General features: G+C 35.9%; 1 protein-coding gene across 2 annotated transcripts in view; it reads right to left on the bottom strand.

The window, feature by feature from the left end:
- The window catches only part of TNNI3K (TNNI3 interacting kinase), a 286,731-nt gene that overhangs the window by 215,992 nt on the left and 51,126 nt on the right, over nt 1-19,613 (bottom strand). For both annotated transcript variants that reach the window (XM_066376575.1, XM_066376576.1), the window contains exon 6: nt 2,627-2,725. In XM_066376575.1, the coding sequence (XP_066232672.1) occupies nt 2,627-2,725 (99 nt within the window). The remainder of the gene's footprint in view (nt 1-2,626; nt 2,726-19,613) is intronic.

The raw sequence follows: 19,613 nt of genomic DNA, 5'->3' as shown, positions 1-19,613 counted from the left end.
GTTGACTTATGGATAGGCCAATATTTAATGCAGGAGAAATAAGAACAGAAGTTTGGTCTCAAGAACCTTGCATGCCTAAGCAGATATTTCCACTTACATCATAAATTCTGATTATGTGACTTTGTAATGGACAGATTTAAGCTATGTTCAAAATCGATTATCTATTAAGCAGTATTATTATATACCTAAGAAATATTGCTCATAGTACAAAACATCTACTCTTCTACTTAAAAATAAGTAAATAAACAAATTGCAAGGAACATGGCACATCAGGCACATTTATATATTGAATGCACCATTCTCCCGTCAGCATATTTTAGCAAATGACAATAGCATCCATAAATTACTTATGTGCTGTCTTCACATACAGAAAGCAAATCCCTTATCGTAAAAGGGCCATCCACGTTTTAGCATAATTTTATAGGACTGTGACTATATATTCAGGGGAAGTAAACAAATTTAGAATTTTTTTATATTTCTGCTGAGTGATGAGGTTAATATCCAAAGAGAATGACTCTACAGATCACACACATTGTGTACATCCTGTCGGTGCCTGAAGTCAGAAAAGTATGAAATTTTTTCATCACCTGGCTTTTGGACCCTGTACTTTCAAAAGCATTTTCATGCCCAGCTCTCCAGTGCACTGCAGTGCACTCTGGGCAGCACATCAGTGAAACGAGCAATCTTCCCTAGCTAGAGGTCACACTTCACAGGTCTGAGTTTCCAAGCATATGCCAGCTAGAAAAGCAATAAAGGTAGAATGACTAGACCAGCACCGGGATGTAAGTGAGTTTCTTTTTCAAGTTCGGATCCTTAGGCAGTAAAATGGCATGGCCTCTACAAAGGTAAAAAAGTATCACCCAACTTCATAATGGAGTAAGACTAGTGATCTAGAGATATAAAATGAGGCAGAGTGAAAAAGAGATGTCAAAAAAATGCTTAAGTTTTGATTTTCCAAATATCTTTGTGTTTCTATCTTATTTGATTCTATTTAGTTCCTTGAGTGTAGCTAAAGGGCAGTGTTTAAAAGAAGTGCCTAAAATTTTTGTTTTAAAAAATGTTAAGGTTGAAGATCAATGGACTTTGATGTTGGAGCACTTGTCCTTGAATTCTAACTCTTCCACAGAAGCATACTGCTTGGACTTCATGATTTGGTTCACTGACATAAGAGGGACAAGAAGCTCTTTGGTACAGCAGAATGTATATGGGCTTTGGGATCAGACAGACCTGCATAAATTTTTCAGGTTTTCTATTGTTAGCTGCATGACTCTGGCATGCTACCAGACCTGAGTGGGCTCCATGTGTAGCATTCATAAGGAGGGGCAAATGACAGCTAGTTTTATGGCTGTGGCAAAATTTTTTAAAAATCCACATAAGGTCTTAACACAGTGCCTGTTCTACAGTATGACCTCACTCACATTTTTAATTCATAAGGGTGTTGTGAAGGTAAAATGAAATTATTTATTAAATGAAGGTACATTGAAACTTTAAAGGATTCTATACATGTTAGGACATTATTACAGAATGTCAAATTTTATAAATATGTACCTGTTATATAATTATATGTTTAAAGAAAATTATATATTTAATGCACATTTACTGGTATTTTTTCAGTTTATCTAGGTTATTCCATGTATTAGTTTCCCATTGTCACTGTAGCAAATTACCCCACACTTATGGGATTAAAACAACACAGATTTGCTCTCTTATAGCTCTAGAGGTCAGATGTCTAAAATCGAGGTGTCAGCAGGTTGCGTTCTCCCTGGAGGCTTTTCATTTCCTTGCATTTTCAGCTTCTACGGGCTGCCTGGCTTCCTCAGCTTGTGGGCTCTTCAGGCATCACTTTAACCTTGTCCTTCCATTGTCACATCTCCTATTAGTAGCTCTGATTTCCTGCTTCCTATTATAAATACCCTCGTGATTACACCAGGACCATCCAGATAATCCAGAAGAATCTCCCCATCTCAGGGTCCTTATCTTGATCATATCTGCAAAGTCTCTTTTGAGGTTACCTTCACAGGTTCTGGAAATTAAAACATACTTTGGGAAACCTTTTTTAGTTTACCACATCCCATGACAATAGAAAAAAACCCCTCAGTTTCTCAATAATATTTTTTTTCAAAGAACTATGTGAAAGGACTTCGTGATTTGTTCTATTGGTATTATCATTTGTATCAACACAATGACATTTGTTAAGCCAAACATCTGCCAAACACTTTAACAGCTCCTCATAATAGCAACTCTATGAGGTAGGTTCTGCTAATATTATTCTCATTCTATAGATGAAGAAACTGAATATCACGTGGTCATAAATTTAGGAATCTTTCTAACTCAGGCTGACTGATTCCTGTGGCCACACACCTACCAATGTGCTCCACTGCCTCTCTTGTTTATTAAAATAATCTGCAAAAATGAATAACCTGCAATTGCAGTGTTTCTGGCTCTACAGAGATTGCAATGTTTCTGTGGATCTCAAAGTCCTCAAGAGTGGGGCTGATAAGAATATGGAAAAAAGATAACTTAAAGAATATCTTAAATATATTTTCTTTGAAGCTAGGGCAGTTCAACAAAAGCCTGGAGCACTTAGGTGGTACCTTGCCTTTGGAAATACCACTGTCAGGCTTACCTCTTCATGTCCATAGTATGCTGCAATGTGCAAGGGGGTGAAAAAAACTGCATCTTGAACATTGACATTAGCTCCATGCTGCAGCAGCACATCAGCAGCCTATAAAAGAAAGAGAACTCAGGAAATTTATTTGGGGAATCTGCCCATGAAAATTATTTTTACAACAACCATATGTAGTTCAGGAATCACCATTTTGAAACACGTTTTTTTCCCCTATCTACCTTCTCCAAGACCTCCAATGGCTTTTTTTTTTTTGCCTAGAAAATAAAGGCCAAACCCCTTACTAGGTCATTTAAGTTCCTCTCAATCTGATGGTATCCTTTTTAATGTTACTTTCCACTACCCGCTTTCATAAAAGCAACTGTATAGTCAAACTGCATTTTGTTTCCTGCTCCTTTGAGTCTTTGTTCAGATTATTTCCTCAGCCAGGAATTCTGTCCAATCTACAGATGTTTAAACTCAAGCTAAATGCCATGTCCTCTAAAATTTCTTTGATTTTCCTGCTTTCATTGCCAACTGACTTGTCTTCCTTCCTCTCCAATCTCATATAACTATCTTTCATGTCATTTAGAAAATTTAAATAATTTGTATACATGCCTTATCACTCCTAGTGAAGAGAAAGTGCTGTAAGGATAAAGTGTGTATCAGATTCATCTTTATAATCCTACCCCAGCATGTGGTCATGTAAATATTAATCATTCAATAAACATTTGTTGAATAACTGAATGAATGAGCAAGTGAAAAACACTACCAGGAGCTGTTGGCCAGCTGTCTTCATAGAATGCCATGGATTACCAATAAACCTGCTGACACTGTAGGTTTCTTCTGTTCCCATAGGACCCATCACTAAATCTCTCTTCTCTGGAAAAATGATTGGAATAATTTCCTTAAGATATATTCACTTTCATTGTGGATTTTATTAATGCACTGTTTATTCTTCAGCTGGTCAAATAATATAGAATTGGGAAATCTTCAAAAGTCTGTGGGACTGCCTGACCTGTGGTGGCTCAGTGGATAAAGCGTAGACCTGGAAATGCTGAGGTCACTGGTTCAAAACCCCAGGCTTCCCTGGTCAAGGCACATATGGGAGTTGAGGCTTTCTGCTCCTCCCCCCCTCTTATCTCTCTCTCTCTCTGTCTCCTCTCTCTAAATTGAATAAATAAAATCTTTTTTTTTTTTTTTCTGAAGCTGGAAACAGGGATAGACAGTCAGACAGACTCCCGCATGCGCCCAACTGGGATCCACCCGGCACGCCCACCAGGGGGCGACGCTCTGCCCACCAGGGGGCGATGCTCTGCCCCTCCGGGGCGTCGCTCTGTCATGACCAGAGCCACTCTAGCGCCTGGGGCAGAGGCCAAGGAGCCATCCCCAGTGCCCGGGCCATCTTTGCTCCAATGGAGCCTTGGCTGCGGGAGGGGAAGAGAGAGACAGAGAGGAAGGAGAGGGGGAGGGGTGGAGAAGCAGATGGACGCTTCTCCTGTGTGCCCTGGCCAGGAATCGAATCCGGGACTTCTGCACGCCAGGCCGATGCTCTACCACCGAGCCAACCAGCCAGGGCCGAATAAATAAAATCTTTAAAAAATAGATAAATATTCAAAAGTCTGTGAGACTGAGAACATAAACCAGGAAGATGGGGTCTAAGAGCTCAAGACACTACTTATTCTTTAACCTCTTTTTTCCTATAGACAAATTGCCTCCTAAGTCATTTCCTTGCCTGTTGGAATCATAGACCTTCAGAACTGGAGAGGAACTATGGACATTATATATTATACCCCTATGTTTTAAAGAGGAAGAAACAGAATCAGAAGAATTAAGAAATTTCTCAAAGTCATGAAGCAAGTCACTGTCAGCAAGGAAGTGACTCTTAAGTCTCTGGCCTCAAGCTTTGTTACTGAGTGTTCCATAGTGTTAAATAGTTCATTAATCAATCATCCATTTATTCTTGTGTCAAAAACAAGTTATTGAGTATGTATGAGGTAAGATTGTATTTTTATATGATTATTCTCATAGATCATTTAATTCTCAGGATAGTAAGAAACTGATTATAATTGTCAAAAAAAGCATAAGGATTGCTTGTTGGAACATCTAAAATTTCTGGTGGGTCCCAAAATATAAACAGGTGTATACACTTCTACACATTTTAAGGACCATGATTTTGCTGATATTTGGATATTGCTGACTAATGATTAATAGAATACACAATGTGTACAGTGAGTTGATTTTCTAATAAAACATTATGACCATGTTTAACATTTATTGAGGGCATACTTTGTGTCAGGCCCTGAACTAAGTGCATAAATAGTAACTGGAGTGTCCTCTAACAGTTCTATCCCAAAACTCAGAAAGACAAGTGCTGCTGTCTCACATTAAAGGTGAAGAATCTGAGCCTCATGAGGGTTAAGTAACTTATGAGGTCATGTAGCCAGTAAGGGCCAGAACTGGAATTCAAATATAGGCCAGTTTGATTTCAAAATTTCTTTTTATCAAGCCCCTCCTGTGACCTTGATCTCATTAACACTAACCTTTAAGTAGATGAACCAACTGAGTTCATTTCAGATAAGAGGAAACTTTCTATTGGTTAGAAGTGCTATAGACTCAGCTTGAAAATGAATGTCAGAGCCATTTATATCAAGCGCTTGTATCTTAGACTTCACATGCTTGGGAGTTCAGTCTTAGGAACCTTTAAAGGAGGTCACTAAGGATCAAGGTAAATGAAGCTTTTTACAATTTCTCTTATTTTAAATATAGCATAAAATAGACAGCGTGAATTTTTATTGTAAAAAGGACTTTTAAATGTTAACATATAGAGCCAATTTTTTAGGCATGGTTCCAGAACTTACTTTCATTCTAAAAGATAACAGCTCTTAGGCTTCAATAAATATTCTGAAGCAATTTTTTTCTCTCCTAAGTTTGCACTTATCTAGTTATTCAGAAGGTCAATCTTTGGCTAAACATTCATTAATTATGAAGTGTTGGTGTTCTGAGAAACTGTCAAAATGTAAGTTTTAATGAAACTATACGGTCGTTATTGGATTATAGGCTTTATTTAGTTTGTTTTAAAATTAAAGGAAATATTTAACAATTGAGAGCCAGGCACATTGGAATTATCTGAATAATTTCACATACCTGTGATTTTTAGAGTCATAGTAGGGAGAGCATCTCCCATTAACCTTATAGGAATATAATATATTGTGATGGTCAAATATGGCTGTCATGGAGCTAAGACAAATGTTCTCATATTAACACTTAGGTTGGAGAAAATATATATCAAATTATTTTATTCATGCTTCCCCTACTCCAGAACCTAAAAGAGTTGTTAAATCAACTTTACAGTCTTTCTGCTTTATGAAAGAAGCCCCTTGAAGTCACCAACTGAATCTATTTATTCACCATTATGCCAAGTGCATGGTAGACACCTAAATAATTATTAAAATAAACTGTATTTCTAGTAAAAAAAATACTGGAATATATATCTAGCATTAGCTATAAGAGAATTAATTATTAAAAATTAGGAACTAATTATATGGTAGAAAATTTAAATAACACAATTTAACAAACATGTGTTGATTATTTGTTTCAAATTAACCTTTAGCAAACCCCAAGTGCCAGGAACTATGATTGGAATTTTACATAAATTATCTCATTAAGTTTTTTTTTTTTTTTTTTTTCATTTTTTCTGAAGCTGGAAACAGGGAGAGACAGTCAGACAGACTCCCGCATGCGCCCGACCGGGATCCACCCCGCACGCCCACCAGGGGCGACGCTCTGCCCACCAGGGGGCGATGCTCTGCCCATCCTGGGCGTCGCCACGCTGCGACCAGAGCCACTCTAGCGCCTGGGGCAGAGGCCACAGAGCCATCCCCAGCGCCCGGGCCATCTTTGCTCCAATGGAGCCTTGGCTGCGGGAGGGGAAGAGAGAGACAGAGAGGAAAGCGCGGCGGAGGGGTGGAGAAGCAAATGGGCGCTTCTCCTGTGTGCCCTGGCCGGAATCGAACCCGGGTCCTCCGCACGCTAGGCCGATGCTCTACCGCTGAGCCAACCGGCCAGGGCTTCATTAAGATTTTAATATACATAAAATATATATTGCCTTAAAAAAATTAAGAAAATACATAGTTTTGATTTTTTTTCTTAAAAACAACAAAACTATTAGTGAAATTACAAACTAGAAACAATTTTTATCACCGAAAGTCTATCTTAATAATCTTTAAATTCTTTAAGGAACTGAACTATATAATAGTTATATCTATATAACTGACATTTTTAGTTACTATTATTATTAATAAGAACCAAGATTCAAATATAGGTTAGTAACTTGATAACTTTTAATGATGGAAAGATAAGCACCATGAAGCACCTCTCATTAAGTCATTATTTTATGATCACAAAAAATGAATCAGACCTCTTTATTTTGATAATAAGGGAATTACTAGATAAAGTGCTCTTTACAGTTATTTTTATTTACTAGTTGACTTCCAAAAAAGATTCAAGTGGAGTTTCTTCCATTTCCAGAGTGCAATTTAAACACTTACTATACACTCTGCTCTTCCTTTCGGAAAGCTCTCTTCTCTTTCTCTGCCAGCCACATACTCAGTCTCAAGGCCAAGCTCAGTTCCCAATTTCTCCATGAGAACCTTCTGCAAATACTTTACCATATTGATCATTTCTTTCTCTGAATGCTTATCCTACTTATTCTCACAACTTTCCATTAATTATCACTGTGAGTAAATCACTATTATATAAAATTTTAAACTTATTTATCATGTTGTAATCTTGTCTCTGTGAAACATAAGAAGTTTGACTCCTGGTTAAAGAATTTTTCACCTGAAGCACTGGAATTTAATCCTTCTAACTGAAATAGCTAGAAATTATCATTTAAAATTTCAGAGATTCTGAAAATAATGCCTGTAAGAGCAAAAAGCCTATTTAGTTCCCCTTCTATGTTATATTCTGAAAGCCATTGTAAGAGAGGAAGAAGAAAAAGAAAAAGACCATCTCAAGAGAAACTAAATGTTTATGGAAGAGAAAGAAGAATAAAGTAAATTTTCAAGGAAATAAAATGGTAATCAATCTCGGTTAAAATTGTTAAAATTAATACAGTGTCCTATACCTTGTAAACTGAAATAAATACCTAGATTTTGAAATTAAATTTTTCTTTGCTTTAAATGATATCTCATTCCCTATGATTTTTTTGGAGTCTTCCTCAAATTTATGCTTATACCATTGTTTCTCATTTTGAAAATAAGAATAATAAAGTTTCAAATTATTCAGCTTGTAATTAAAAAAACACTAAAGTTTACACTCAGGTCTATGGAAGTTCAAAGAACCATACTACTCCATACTTGTGTTATTATTTGGGGCCAACTAGCAATCCCTTGCCTTACCATTTCAGAACATCCTATAGAGGATAATAGCTCTTGGTTGATATCACTTTTTCAGAATTTTCAAGGATGGCCATATAGGCAACATTACCAGTAAGAATGATCCTGTCTATGTAATTGTTCACAGCTGACTGAACAAGCTGAAGCTAAAATTTATTCTAAATAGAAGATGTATATTATGACTCTTGAAGAGTCTTATATACTGTGGTAAGATATTTATCATTCTTCCTAAAATTCTATTATAGTAACTGGCCAATAAATTTTAAGTAGAAATAAAGTGTGTTCTGATGTACATTTTAAACAGATCCTTCTAGTAATAGTATAGCAAATGGATTGGAGAGAAAACAAGTCTGGAAGCAGGGTGATCATTTAACAGGTTCTGCAAAAATTAGAGAAAGAAAAGAGTACAACAAGCTGATGTAGTAGAAGTGGCCTGGAGGTAGAGAATGGATTTTAGAGATACTAAGATGGTTGAATCACATGACTCAGCACATGGGAGGGATGGGGACGGGGACAGATAAATATCTGTCAACAAATGATGACTATAAAAGAGGAAGCCTACAAGGAGAGATGAGCGTGAAGATAAAACTTTCTCTACTTCATGTATTTAGGAAGTGGGAACATCACCTAAAATTTCTGTTTCTCACAGTAATTACTTGCAATAGCAAGTTTTTTTCAAATCCCCTTGGCTATTCACTGTGTCCTTATCCAATACCACATGCTGTTTCAATTGGGCCCAACCTCTCAATCAAGATGTGAAGATAATTCTCAAGTTTTCAAACAACTATCTAAAGATGTGACAATTAAAGATACCAATAACTGCTTATTCATTTGTGTTGAAGGCTTATATTATTTATAAATCATTTCAGATGATAGCATTCTTTTTTGAGATTTAATAAGTAATTCTTTTACTTTATGCTCTATTTTCCATAGAATTTTCTGTTAAAATACGTATGCTCACTTCTTGATACCTATTACAAACATTAGGTGAGAACTCTCTATCATGTTGGTACAGAGTTTTCACTCATAATATTAGCTGAATATTTTTGTAATGACTTTTTTTTTAATCTGGCAATAGCTCTAATTAGATATTTGAGTACAAAAACCTATCAGAAAATAGTTTCTTCAGGCTGTCAAAGAAATGAGGGTTCTTCTGTGATCTTTCTTTTATTATCTCAGGTTAAAATTAAATTTGGTCCAAAAATTATTCAGAAAATGATTCCACAAGTTAATATTATCAAAGAAATTAAAGAGAATTGCCATATTCTTAAGTTGTAGAAATAAAACTTAGATATATTAGCATATATACACATAATAAAAAATTTCATCAGTTGAATAAATGTATCGCTTCTGGTATTATTTTATAGAGGTGATAAATGAAGACAAGATAGCATTACTTATGCAAGGTAAGGGAAGATATTTGTGAGATATTAATGGCTAAAAAATGGTAAGTAAAGGAGCCAGAAAAAGAGAGAGAGAGAGAGAGAGAAAGAGAAGAGTCATCTAAGAAGAAAAATTGAGAACAAAGAAATGCCTGTTAAGGGAATCCATGGAAAAAATATTTTTAAGAGAAGAGGGGCAAAAGTTTCTGAGCCTTCCAGCTAATCATCACCTTGCCGTGCTATTTTCTTCATTATATATATACTTTTTTTTTTTTTTTTTTTTTTTTTTTTTTTTTTTTTTACAGCATTTCCTTATGTGAGGATCTTATTTTTAAATTCCTGGCTGAGAAAACAGGCTTTCAATGTTCACCATGTTATGAAAACATCATGTTTTATGCATTTCAAAATCCACATATTTTTCTTATGGGATTTATTTATATAGTTTGCCAAAGACCCAACATTTTTCACTATATTTTAATTGTAGAGATTTGAAAATTGGAGTACAAATTAGGCTTTCTCTCACTGATGTTCCCCCAACACTGTATACTCCCAGGATCATAATCAAGGAGCAGAATAAGTATCACTTGACAACCAGCTTTCTCATAACTTTTGTTCTTCAACTCAAGTCACCTGTTATATACTTCCTAAGGATGAATTACTTCCATTTTCTTTTCTTTTTTTTTTTTTAGATTTTATTTATTTATTTTTATTAGAGAGCAAGGGGAGAGAGAGAGAGAGGGAGAGATAGAGAGAGAACAGGGGGAGGAGCAGGAAGCATCAACTCCCATATGTGCCTTGACGAGGCAAGCCCAGGGTGTTTTTTTTGTTGTTGTTGTTTTTTAATAATTTTATTTTTTTAATGGGGTGACATCAATAAATCAGGATACATATATTCAAAGATAACAAGTCCAGGTTTTTGAACCGGCAACCTCAGCATTCCAGGTCGACGCTTTATCCACTGCGCCACCACAGGTCAGGCACTTCCATTTTCTTAAAAGAAGGTCTTCCGCCAAAGCATTTTGAAAACAAGCGATTTGCCTTCACTTGAAAAATCAACTTCTAAATTATACTTTGAAGGAGAGTTTGCATCAACTTATAGAACATAAGAAGAAACGTATGCAAAGTTTGTCTCTTAGACAAGACTAAATAATAAGAATCGTCCTAAAATTTGTATCACTAACCAATGAACTTCCAGCAACTGGAATTTAAAAACAAAAGAAGACAACATCAATAGTTAAGATTCAGGCTCAAGGCCTAGTTTTATTATAAGCATATAGATGGAATATATAGCACTCCCTTTTTTGAGCTTCCTCATTGATTAAGAAAACTCACTATTTGATGAACTTCAAAATACTACCTTAACTAATTTTTGAATAGCAGGTGTGAGTAATCAATTGTATTCTATAGGTTCTTTATTTAACAATATAATTGAAAATGTTGGTCTGCTAGAACTTAAAATAAGTGACACAATGACATAGATAAATCAATAATTATAAAAATGTTTTAATTATGAAACACTATGCATTGATAGGTATAGAAGTCAATTACAGATAATTTTCTTTCTAGAGAAGTTTGTTAAAATGAAGACCATATATCATCTAGTCAGAGACCTATTACCAGGAGAGAAAAGAGTAGGCATAATGGTGGTAAGTGCACTAGCTATTCCATTGTTCATATTAAACAAAAATACATACAATATAGGCTGGAAAATGCTGCCTGAAATAAAAATAAAAACATAAAAAGAAGCACAGCATCAATTCTGCCCAAATGGTTTTGGCTTCAGAAAAATAAAGAGCCAAGAAAAAACTGTAGCTGGAACTCAACCCCAGGCTTCTACATCCCATCACATGGTTGAACACATACACAAAACCCTGGTGAGCAGATTTCAGAACCTACATGCCATACTGTACTAACTTCTATGATACGCTATACTGCTATAGCCCAAAGCCATTGCTTTAAGATTTCAGTCTTCCAAACATTATAAGCTGTTTATTTTTTTCAAACTTTTATTGAATGAACTCAGTGGGTTATTTTTCTTTTGGTCTTAGAGATGACTACTGCCCTACTCAATGACACCTTGTAAGAGATCTTAACCCAGAGGATCTAGTTAAAGCACCCTGAGATTCTTGACTTACAGATACTGCAAGACAATAAATGTTTGTTGTTTTAAGCCACATAGTTTTAGGGTAAATTTTTTATGCAGCAATAGTAGCTAATACAGTATTGTACCTCTCGATTCATTATTAAAACATCTATGTGAAAACTGACTTTTACATTAAAATAATTAACTACTTCCCACTTGTGAATATTAAAAGAGGAGCACCATCAACAGATATTTTTGAGTACCTAAGTATTCTAAAGAACTGTGGTAGATGCTGGAGGTCAAAATTATTAATTGCTCAATATCAATGAACAAATAAATGGAAAAACAAAACAAAATAACTATGATACAAGGTAAATACAGTATAGAGTTAATGGGCATAATGTATGAGCTAAAAGAATAAATTCTGTTTGGGGGAAATACAAAAAAACTATCGAGGGAAATATAAACTTGTGATTTAAAGTAGGCAGAAAGGAGAAATCAATCAATTTATTCATCTTTCAAACATATTTGATTTTCTAGCAGTGCCTAGCACAGAACATATGCTTGCCAGATTCTACCACTTTAAAAGTTACTTCAAGGTCTACTTGCTTCATGAAATCATTTTAGATCTCTAGACTCATTGAACTAATTTCAGGACAAGTGATTAAATATCCTGATAGCTTTAGAGTCATACTGAGGCATGTAAAAGAAATTTATTACAGGTACCCTCCCTAGAATTACTGAATCAAATCTCTAGGTCCTACAAATCTATATTCTTTTTTTTTTTTTTAATAAAAGCTCTTTAGAAACTTCCTCTTGCATCAAATATGGAGTAATAAGGATGAGTCTGGAGAGGCCAACGTGGTTAGAGTTCAGAAGACAGAGTACCACAGATAAGAAAGCTATACTAAAAGAGAATTACAAATATCTGCAGAAGGTCCTTAGAGGATACAGTTGAGCTAATGCTTTGTGCATATGAAGAAATGTGTAATCACTAAAAACTGGACAAAACTCAAATATACATCAACAGGTAGATAGATAAATACTGTGATATATTTTAATAATGGAATATGATTCATTGACTAAACATCTTATTTGGTAATTTATCAAGTAACTGACATTTACATTTTTAAAAATTTATTGATATTCAACCATCTATTTCCCATTCTACACACATATACACATATGATTTTCTTCCATTGTTCCCCATCACAACAAACTGGAAATTCTTTATGCAGTTGTTGACAACAGAAACAATGGAATTGTGTTGACACCATCTTCTTCCACATCATCCTTATATGTAACTAATCACCAAATTATTTTGATTTTACCCTCAAAATATTTTACAGATCTGTTCTTATCTCTCTATGTTTAGTTATAGTACTCACACCCAGGCAAGCATTACAGATTATTGCCTCCTAATACATTTCCCTGCATAAATTTTTCTAGTCCAGTTCATTTTTTCAGCCAATGTTGCTTTTTCAGAATGGAAATATAATTACATTATCACTTCTTAATGATTTCTCATTGCTCATAGGCATGAGACAGAACTCCTTAGATCAATTTATCATCCAATCCAGGGAAATTTTGAGAGTAAAAGTGGATTTACCAGGCCAACAAGCATAAACCAAAACTTTCATGAGGAATCAGGAATATATTGTCATTCTACAAATAAGTCCACTGGTCACTTGCCCTCTAACCTTTTTTTTCCACCACATCCTCTAGCTCTCTCTGCTCAAGCCATCACTCTCTGTTAGTCTTCTCACCATATTTTCTACAGTAAGACAGTTTTTATGCATACTACTCCCTCTGCCTAGAAATCTCTCTGTGTTTCAACTTTGCATGTCTTCGGTGGAGATAATAATTTTACTTACCTTACAAGGTTGTTTTAAAAATTAAGAGTAAATATATTAAATGACATAGTACATCATTAGCACTAAATGGAATTCTTACAACTACTAATTGCTACTATAATAATTATTTCTTCTCTTTAGCTGATTAACATCTACTTAAGTCCTTGAATTATAAACCATATTATCACTTTCTCGGAGATCTTCTCCCAGTGTTCATGAACGTGGACATATTTATTCAACAAGTATTAATTGATTGTCTACTATATGCCAGGAATGCTCTGTGTTAGGAGATAAGGATAATAGAGAAAAAAAAGCAACAACAAAGACTGTGTTGAGCTCATAATTCAGCATAGGAGGAAGACAGTAAAACAAAGTAAGTAAATGATGGACTGTTATATAGTGAGCAGTACTAGAGAAATATAAAGAGATGAAGAAATTAGAGAGCTCCAGAGATTTGAGATTTTAATGGAAATAAGAAAATCTGAAAAAACTTTATTGAGAAAATTACATTTGAACTAAGATGTTAATAAGATAAGGAACTAAGATATTCGGTTAGTAAGGAAGAACAGAACAGTTTAGTCAGAAGAGCAATGCAAAGGCCCTGAGGGAGGAGCATGCTTGGTATGTTTGGTGAAGTTAAGGTTAAAGAATGAATAAGAAAAGACTGAAAATTACAGTTAGAGAGTAAATGAGTAGTTTTGTTTTTTGAATGATATGGGAAGCCTTAGGAGCAGAGGAATGATATGATCTGATAGACATTTTAAAAGATTCACATTGGCTGTCTTCTCAGTATTCTGAGAAGACCTATTGGGTCAGGGGGAAGTGGAGAAGAAGGAAGACCAAATTACCTTCTTTTAGACATAGCACCATGTTGACCTTTATAGCTCCTATCACAGTGGCAATTTTAAGTTTGTTTGATTATTTGATTGGCTATTTTATCCACCAGGTCATAAGGTCCATGAGGCTAAGAATTATATGTAATATTACTCACCATTAAACTACCGATGTTGAGCACAGGTCGTGAAACCCATTAGTTCTTCATTTATAGAATAGTGAATAAAAGAAAAAATGAATGCATGTTATTGTATTTTAATGTTTTTTTGTGTGTGTGTGTGTGAGACAGAGAGAAAGAGAGAAAGAGAGAGGGACATATAGTCACATACAGGAAGGGAGAGAGATGAGAAGCATCAATTCTTCATTGTGGCACCTTGGTTGTTCACTGATTGCTTTCTCATATGTGCCTTGACCTGGTAGTTATAGCAGACCAAGTGACCCCTTGCTCAAGCCAGAGACCTTGGGCTCAAGCTGGTGAGCCTTACTCAAGCCAGATGAGCCCGTGCTCAAGCCTGTGACCTCGGGGTTTCGAACCTGGATTCTCTACCTCCTAGTCCAATGCTCTATCCACTGCACCACCATCTGGTCAGGCTCAATTTTGATACCAGATTGTAAGCTCCTAGATGGCATTTAAAGTATTTTTTATACTCTTTAAATTTCTACCATAACTAGCCATGTTCTTTTATATATGTGCTCAATAAACATTTATTAATTTAATTTGCTCTTCCCGGGTAACTTTTTTTATTTTTTTATTTTTTCATTTTTCTGAAGCTGGAAACGGAGAGGCAGTCAGACAGACTCCAGCATGCGCCCGACCGGGATCCACCCGGCATGCCCACCAGGGAGCGATGCTTTGCCCCTCTGGGGTGTCGCTCTGTTGCATCCAGAGCCATTCTAGCACCTGAGGCAGAGGCCACAGAGCCATCCCCAGCACCCGGGCCATCCCCGCTCCAATGGAGCCTCGCTGCGGGAGGGGAAGAGAGAGACAGAGAGGAAGGAGAGGGGGAGGGGTGGAGAAGCAAATGGGTGCCTCTCCTGTGTGCCCTGGCCGGGAATCGAACCCGGGACTCCTGCACGCCAGGCCAATGCTCCACCGCTGAGCCAACAGGCCAGGGCCTTCCCCGGTAATTTTTTTAATCTACACTCTAAATTTTCCTGAAGAAAATATATAAAAAACAAAAGAAAACTATTAGAAAGTCAAGATAAGCTTTAAAAAATTCTAAACTGGGAACATGACCTCTTACGGTTTACATATTGCCAGAAACTATAAAACACACAGGGGAGAACAAATGGTGGATTTTTTTTTCTTGTCTTTTGGGAAATAAGACTTGATAATAGAAGTTTATTTATAATCATAGCTGAAAAACTGCCTCTAGAAAAACAATAATGGGATGAGCAATCTTGTTTTCTTTCAGATCTAATTAAAAAAAAAAAAAAAGCTTGAAATTCAGTCATATTTGTCAAAAATAATACCCTGACAGAACAAAAGTTACAGTTAAAGCAAGTCTCAGTCCAGTTTACTAACATTTTTTTTAAATTTTTTTTTCTTAATTTTTTAAAAATTTTTCTTCTGAAGCTGGAAATGGGGAGAGACAGTCAGACTCCCGCATGCGCCCGACCGGGATCCACCCTCCCACCAGGGGCGACGCTCTGCCCACCAGGGGACGATGCTCTGCCGCGACCAGAGCCACTCTAGCGCCTGGGGCAGAGGCCAAAGAGTCATCCCCAGCGCCCGGGCCATCCCCGCTCCAATGGAGCCTCGCTGCGGGAGGGGAAGAGAGAGACAGAGAGGAGGAAGGGGGGTGGAGAAGCAAATGGGCGCTTCTCCTATGTGCCCTGGCCGGGAATCAAATCCGGGTCCCCCGCACGTCAGGCCGACGCTCTACCCCTGAGCCAACCGGCCAGGGCCCAGTTTACTAACATAATAATATACAAATGAAGGTATTAATTGGTTGACTGAAATATGTAACAATATTATATTTTTCTCTGCTTGAAAATCCTTGATAAACTTTAAATATACAATAAATACATTATCTATTTATATTATATTTAAAATAATTTTTAAATATTTGCTGGGCTGAAAATATATGTTATTAAACACATGGCTTAAGAATAGTATTTAATTAAACTAGACTAATAATGAAGTCTTCATTGTATCTGATTACTTTTTTTTTACTATAAAGACACCTTTATTTATAAAATTGCTGGTATGAGCCCTCTCTTTCACTATGTGACACATTTTTATTACTAAATCAAAACAAAACCTATTTTTTTCCATGAATAATTTCTTTGCAAATCATTGAGCATATGCAACATTAATATAGAAGAAAGGTTCCAATGAATTGTGCCTCCTTTCCAGAAATATCCTTTAATATTCTTGTGTTTTGGTCACAGTTTGTGAAGGTTTAATAAAAGGCATCTGTGATTCTTTCATGATTGAACAAGCAATGAGGTAGAGACCTAAAACACAAATTTCAAATTGCTTTCTTTTGCTTTGACCTATTTCCCCAAATATAAACTACGAATGACCCAAATCGTCTTCTGAAGATCTAGAAAAATATAACAAACTTAAGAGTCTGTGGAGTACCATAATTATTATTTAAATAGAGGCATTTCTCCTCCTTAGTTCTAATCAAGTTAAGAACAGAGACAATTAAAAATATAGTTTTCTATTCTCAGTCTTTCATTTAATTTTTATTTCAATCATTTTCCTGCTAAGAACATTTTCAGTAATATTTAAAAAATTGTAAGAAAAGTAGAGTCAACATCATGGTGTGCAACATATTGATATATATTCACCAGTATCCCATATTTAGAGTAGCTCTATGTTTGTCTTAATGCTCTACTATTGCTGTCTTGGAAGTATTCTTATTTTTTTAAAGCAAGGGGCCCCATTTATTTTTAATGAGACCTGAAAATTACAGAACCAGTTCAGATACAAAGTAAATTGACTAGTTCATTCTTTAAGCAGACCAAAAATATCAAAGTTCTGAAAAAAGAAAGCAATAGGCCTGACCAGGTCATGGCGCAGTGGATAGAGCGTTGGAATGGGATGCCAGCGACCCAAGTTTGAGACCCCCAGGACACCAGCTTAAGCGCAGGCTCATCTGGTTTGAGCAAAAGCTCACCAGCTTGGACCCAAGGTTGCTGGCTTGAGCAAGGGGTTACTTGGTCTGCTGAAGGCTCATGGTCAAGGCACATATGAGAAAGCAATCAATGAACAACTAAGGTGTCACACGAAAAACTAATGATTGATGCTTCTCATCTCTCTTCGTTCCTGTCTGTCTGTCCCTGTGTATCCCTCTCTCTGTCTCTGTAAAAAAAAAAAAAAAGAAAGAAAAAGAAAGAAAGAAAGAAAGAAAGAAAGAAAGAAAGAAAGAAAGAAAGAAAGAAAGAAAGAAAGAAAGAAAGAAAGAAAGCAATAGATAGAACCATAATTGTTTAGGGTCAAAGACAGGAGCTGAAACAAACGATATAGCAACAAATAAGACTAAGACAAATAACAAAGTGACACCTTTCTTATTGTAAACGTTTTTAACACGTACAAGTGCCTAATACCTACTCAGTGGCAAGCATAGGAGACAAAGAAAGATTCCTGGTCCTACATTTAATGAGTTAATAGCCCAGGGTGAGACAAATTAATATAGGATATCAACACAGTGAAAAAGGCATGCTAGAGATAAACCTGGTGCTATGGAACAAAGATGAGGCACTCAATAGGGGGAGCAACTTCCCCAAAGAAAAATACCTGGATTAAATCTTGCTTGGAAGGCTGCATAGGAGCTACACAAAATAAAGGTGGAAGAAGTTACACACATTTAAAGACTAGAAGGATCCCAAGCTTTAGAGTCCTGGACAGTGAAACATTCTCAATTTCTGTAGATGGGACTAGGTAAAATGTGGCTGAGGATGTTTGAATATTGTCTTCTTAGGTTCATACGAGTCCTTAAAAAAAAAAAAAAATCTCGTCTTCTCAGGAGAGCTCAGCTGGCCCAATGAGATAAACTAGGAAGGCAGAGGCTAAGAAATTGGAGTAAAGGAAATCGGGATCTTAATAGAGGAGACAGTAGTAGGGATGTAGAAAATACCCAAGTAATCCCTACTCTCATTTAAAACTCTTCCTTCTCCCATGTAGAATCTTTATTCAGTGGCTTGTGGAAAAGCCAGATGTCAAGATCTCTTCCTAACTTCTCATCAAAGTGACGATGAATATAGAAATAACCAAAAGGTTTTGACCCAGAATGGATACACAAAAGAGAAAGAGAAAAGATTCAAAGCATTCCAGTACAGAAAATAATCAGTTCACAAAGGAAGACAAGTTATAAAGAAAAGAAAAAAGAAAACGTGTATTGTAAGCTCCTGATATTTTTCTGTTGTTGTTTTATTTTTTATTGTAATGCAAGTGCCTGACATTAAGCTTTTGCTTGCTGAGGTATCTATTCAAAAAACAGCTATCTCCAATAAACACATAGCCAGCTACTCTACAAGACAAGAATCAGGTTGACCTATTCCTAGAATTTTATTTGTTTCAGTGATTTCTGGTTGACTTAGATAAATGACCATTTGACTGCTTGTTTTTTCATTCTAATGTTTTAATTCCTGCTATTATGTTTTAAGTGCACCAAGAAAGAGTGAACTCACAAAACCCTAGGCACTCACCCTTGAACCCCATGAAAGCAAAAACCTGGCCCATTCTCTCTTTCTCTTTCTCCATCTACTTCTCTCTCTCTCTCTCCTTTTCCTTCTGTTTCTCTCTCTCTCTCTCTCTCTCTTCACACTTCTTCTCTCTATATCTGCTTCTCTCCTTCTTTCCCCTTTTCTCCTTGCTTTTCTCTTTCTCCTGATAACCTCACTGTATGGGCACAGGTATGCTGTTTACCTTACAGGCCTGGTGAGTAACAGACCTTGATTTTTCAAAGTTCCTTGATGGTTATTGCTGAGGAGCCTCTTGCTATCATGATTAAAACACACACACACACACACACACACACAAACACACACACACCCCAAAAAATGGTCTCCTACAACTCTGGCTCCAACAGGAAACATATTTCTGGAAGTACATCATGGGCCCAGGTGAATGCTTGCAGGTATTTCTAGCCTATACCATCACTATCAATAGTCTGAGACTAGCACAAAAAAGAATTATAAAATAAGCAGAAAATAATTAACAAAATGGCAATAGTAAGTTCTTACCTATCAATATTTATCTTAATCTAAATGGATTAAATTATCCAAACTAAAGATACAGATTGGTTGAATAAATTAAAAAAGATGACTCCATCTTAGAAAACTAGAAAAAGAAGAGCAAAGTGATTATAAAGTAAACAGAAGGAAAAAAATACAAACTATAGCAGAAATCAATAAAATTTAAGACAGAAAATCAATAGAGAAAAACAATGAAACTGAAGCTGGTGCTTTGAAAATATTAACAATATAAATATTAATAAATCTCTA

Source organism: Saccopteryx leptura, chromosome 3 (assembly GCF_036850995.1).
Source record: "Saccopteryx leptura isolate mSacLep1 chromosome 3, mSacLep1_pri_phased_curated, whole genome shotgun sequence".
In the NCBI taxonomy this organism is placed as follows: domain Eukaryota; kingdom Metazoa; phylum Chordata; class Mammalia; order Chiroptera; family Emballonuridae; genus Saccopteryx; species Saccopteryx leptura.
The sequence above is the reverse complement of the archived record's forward strand: the minus strand, read 5'-3'. Positions and strand labels throughout refer to the sequence as shown.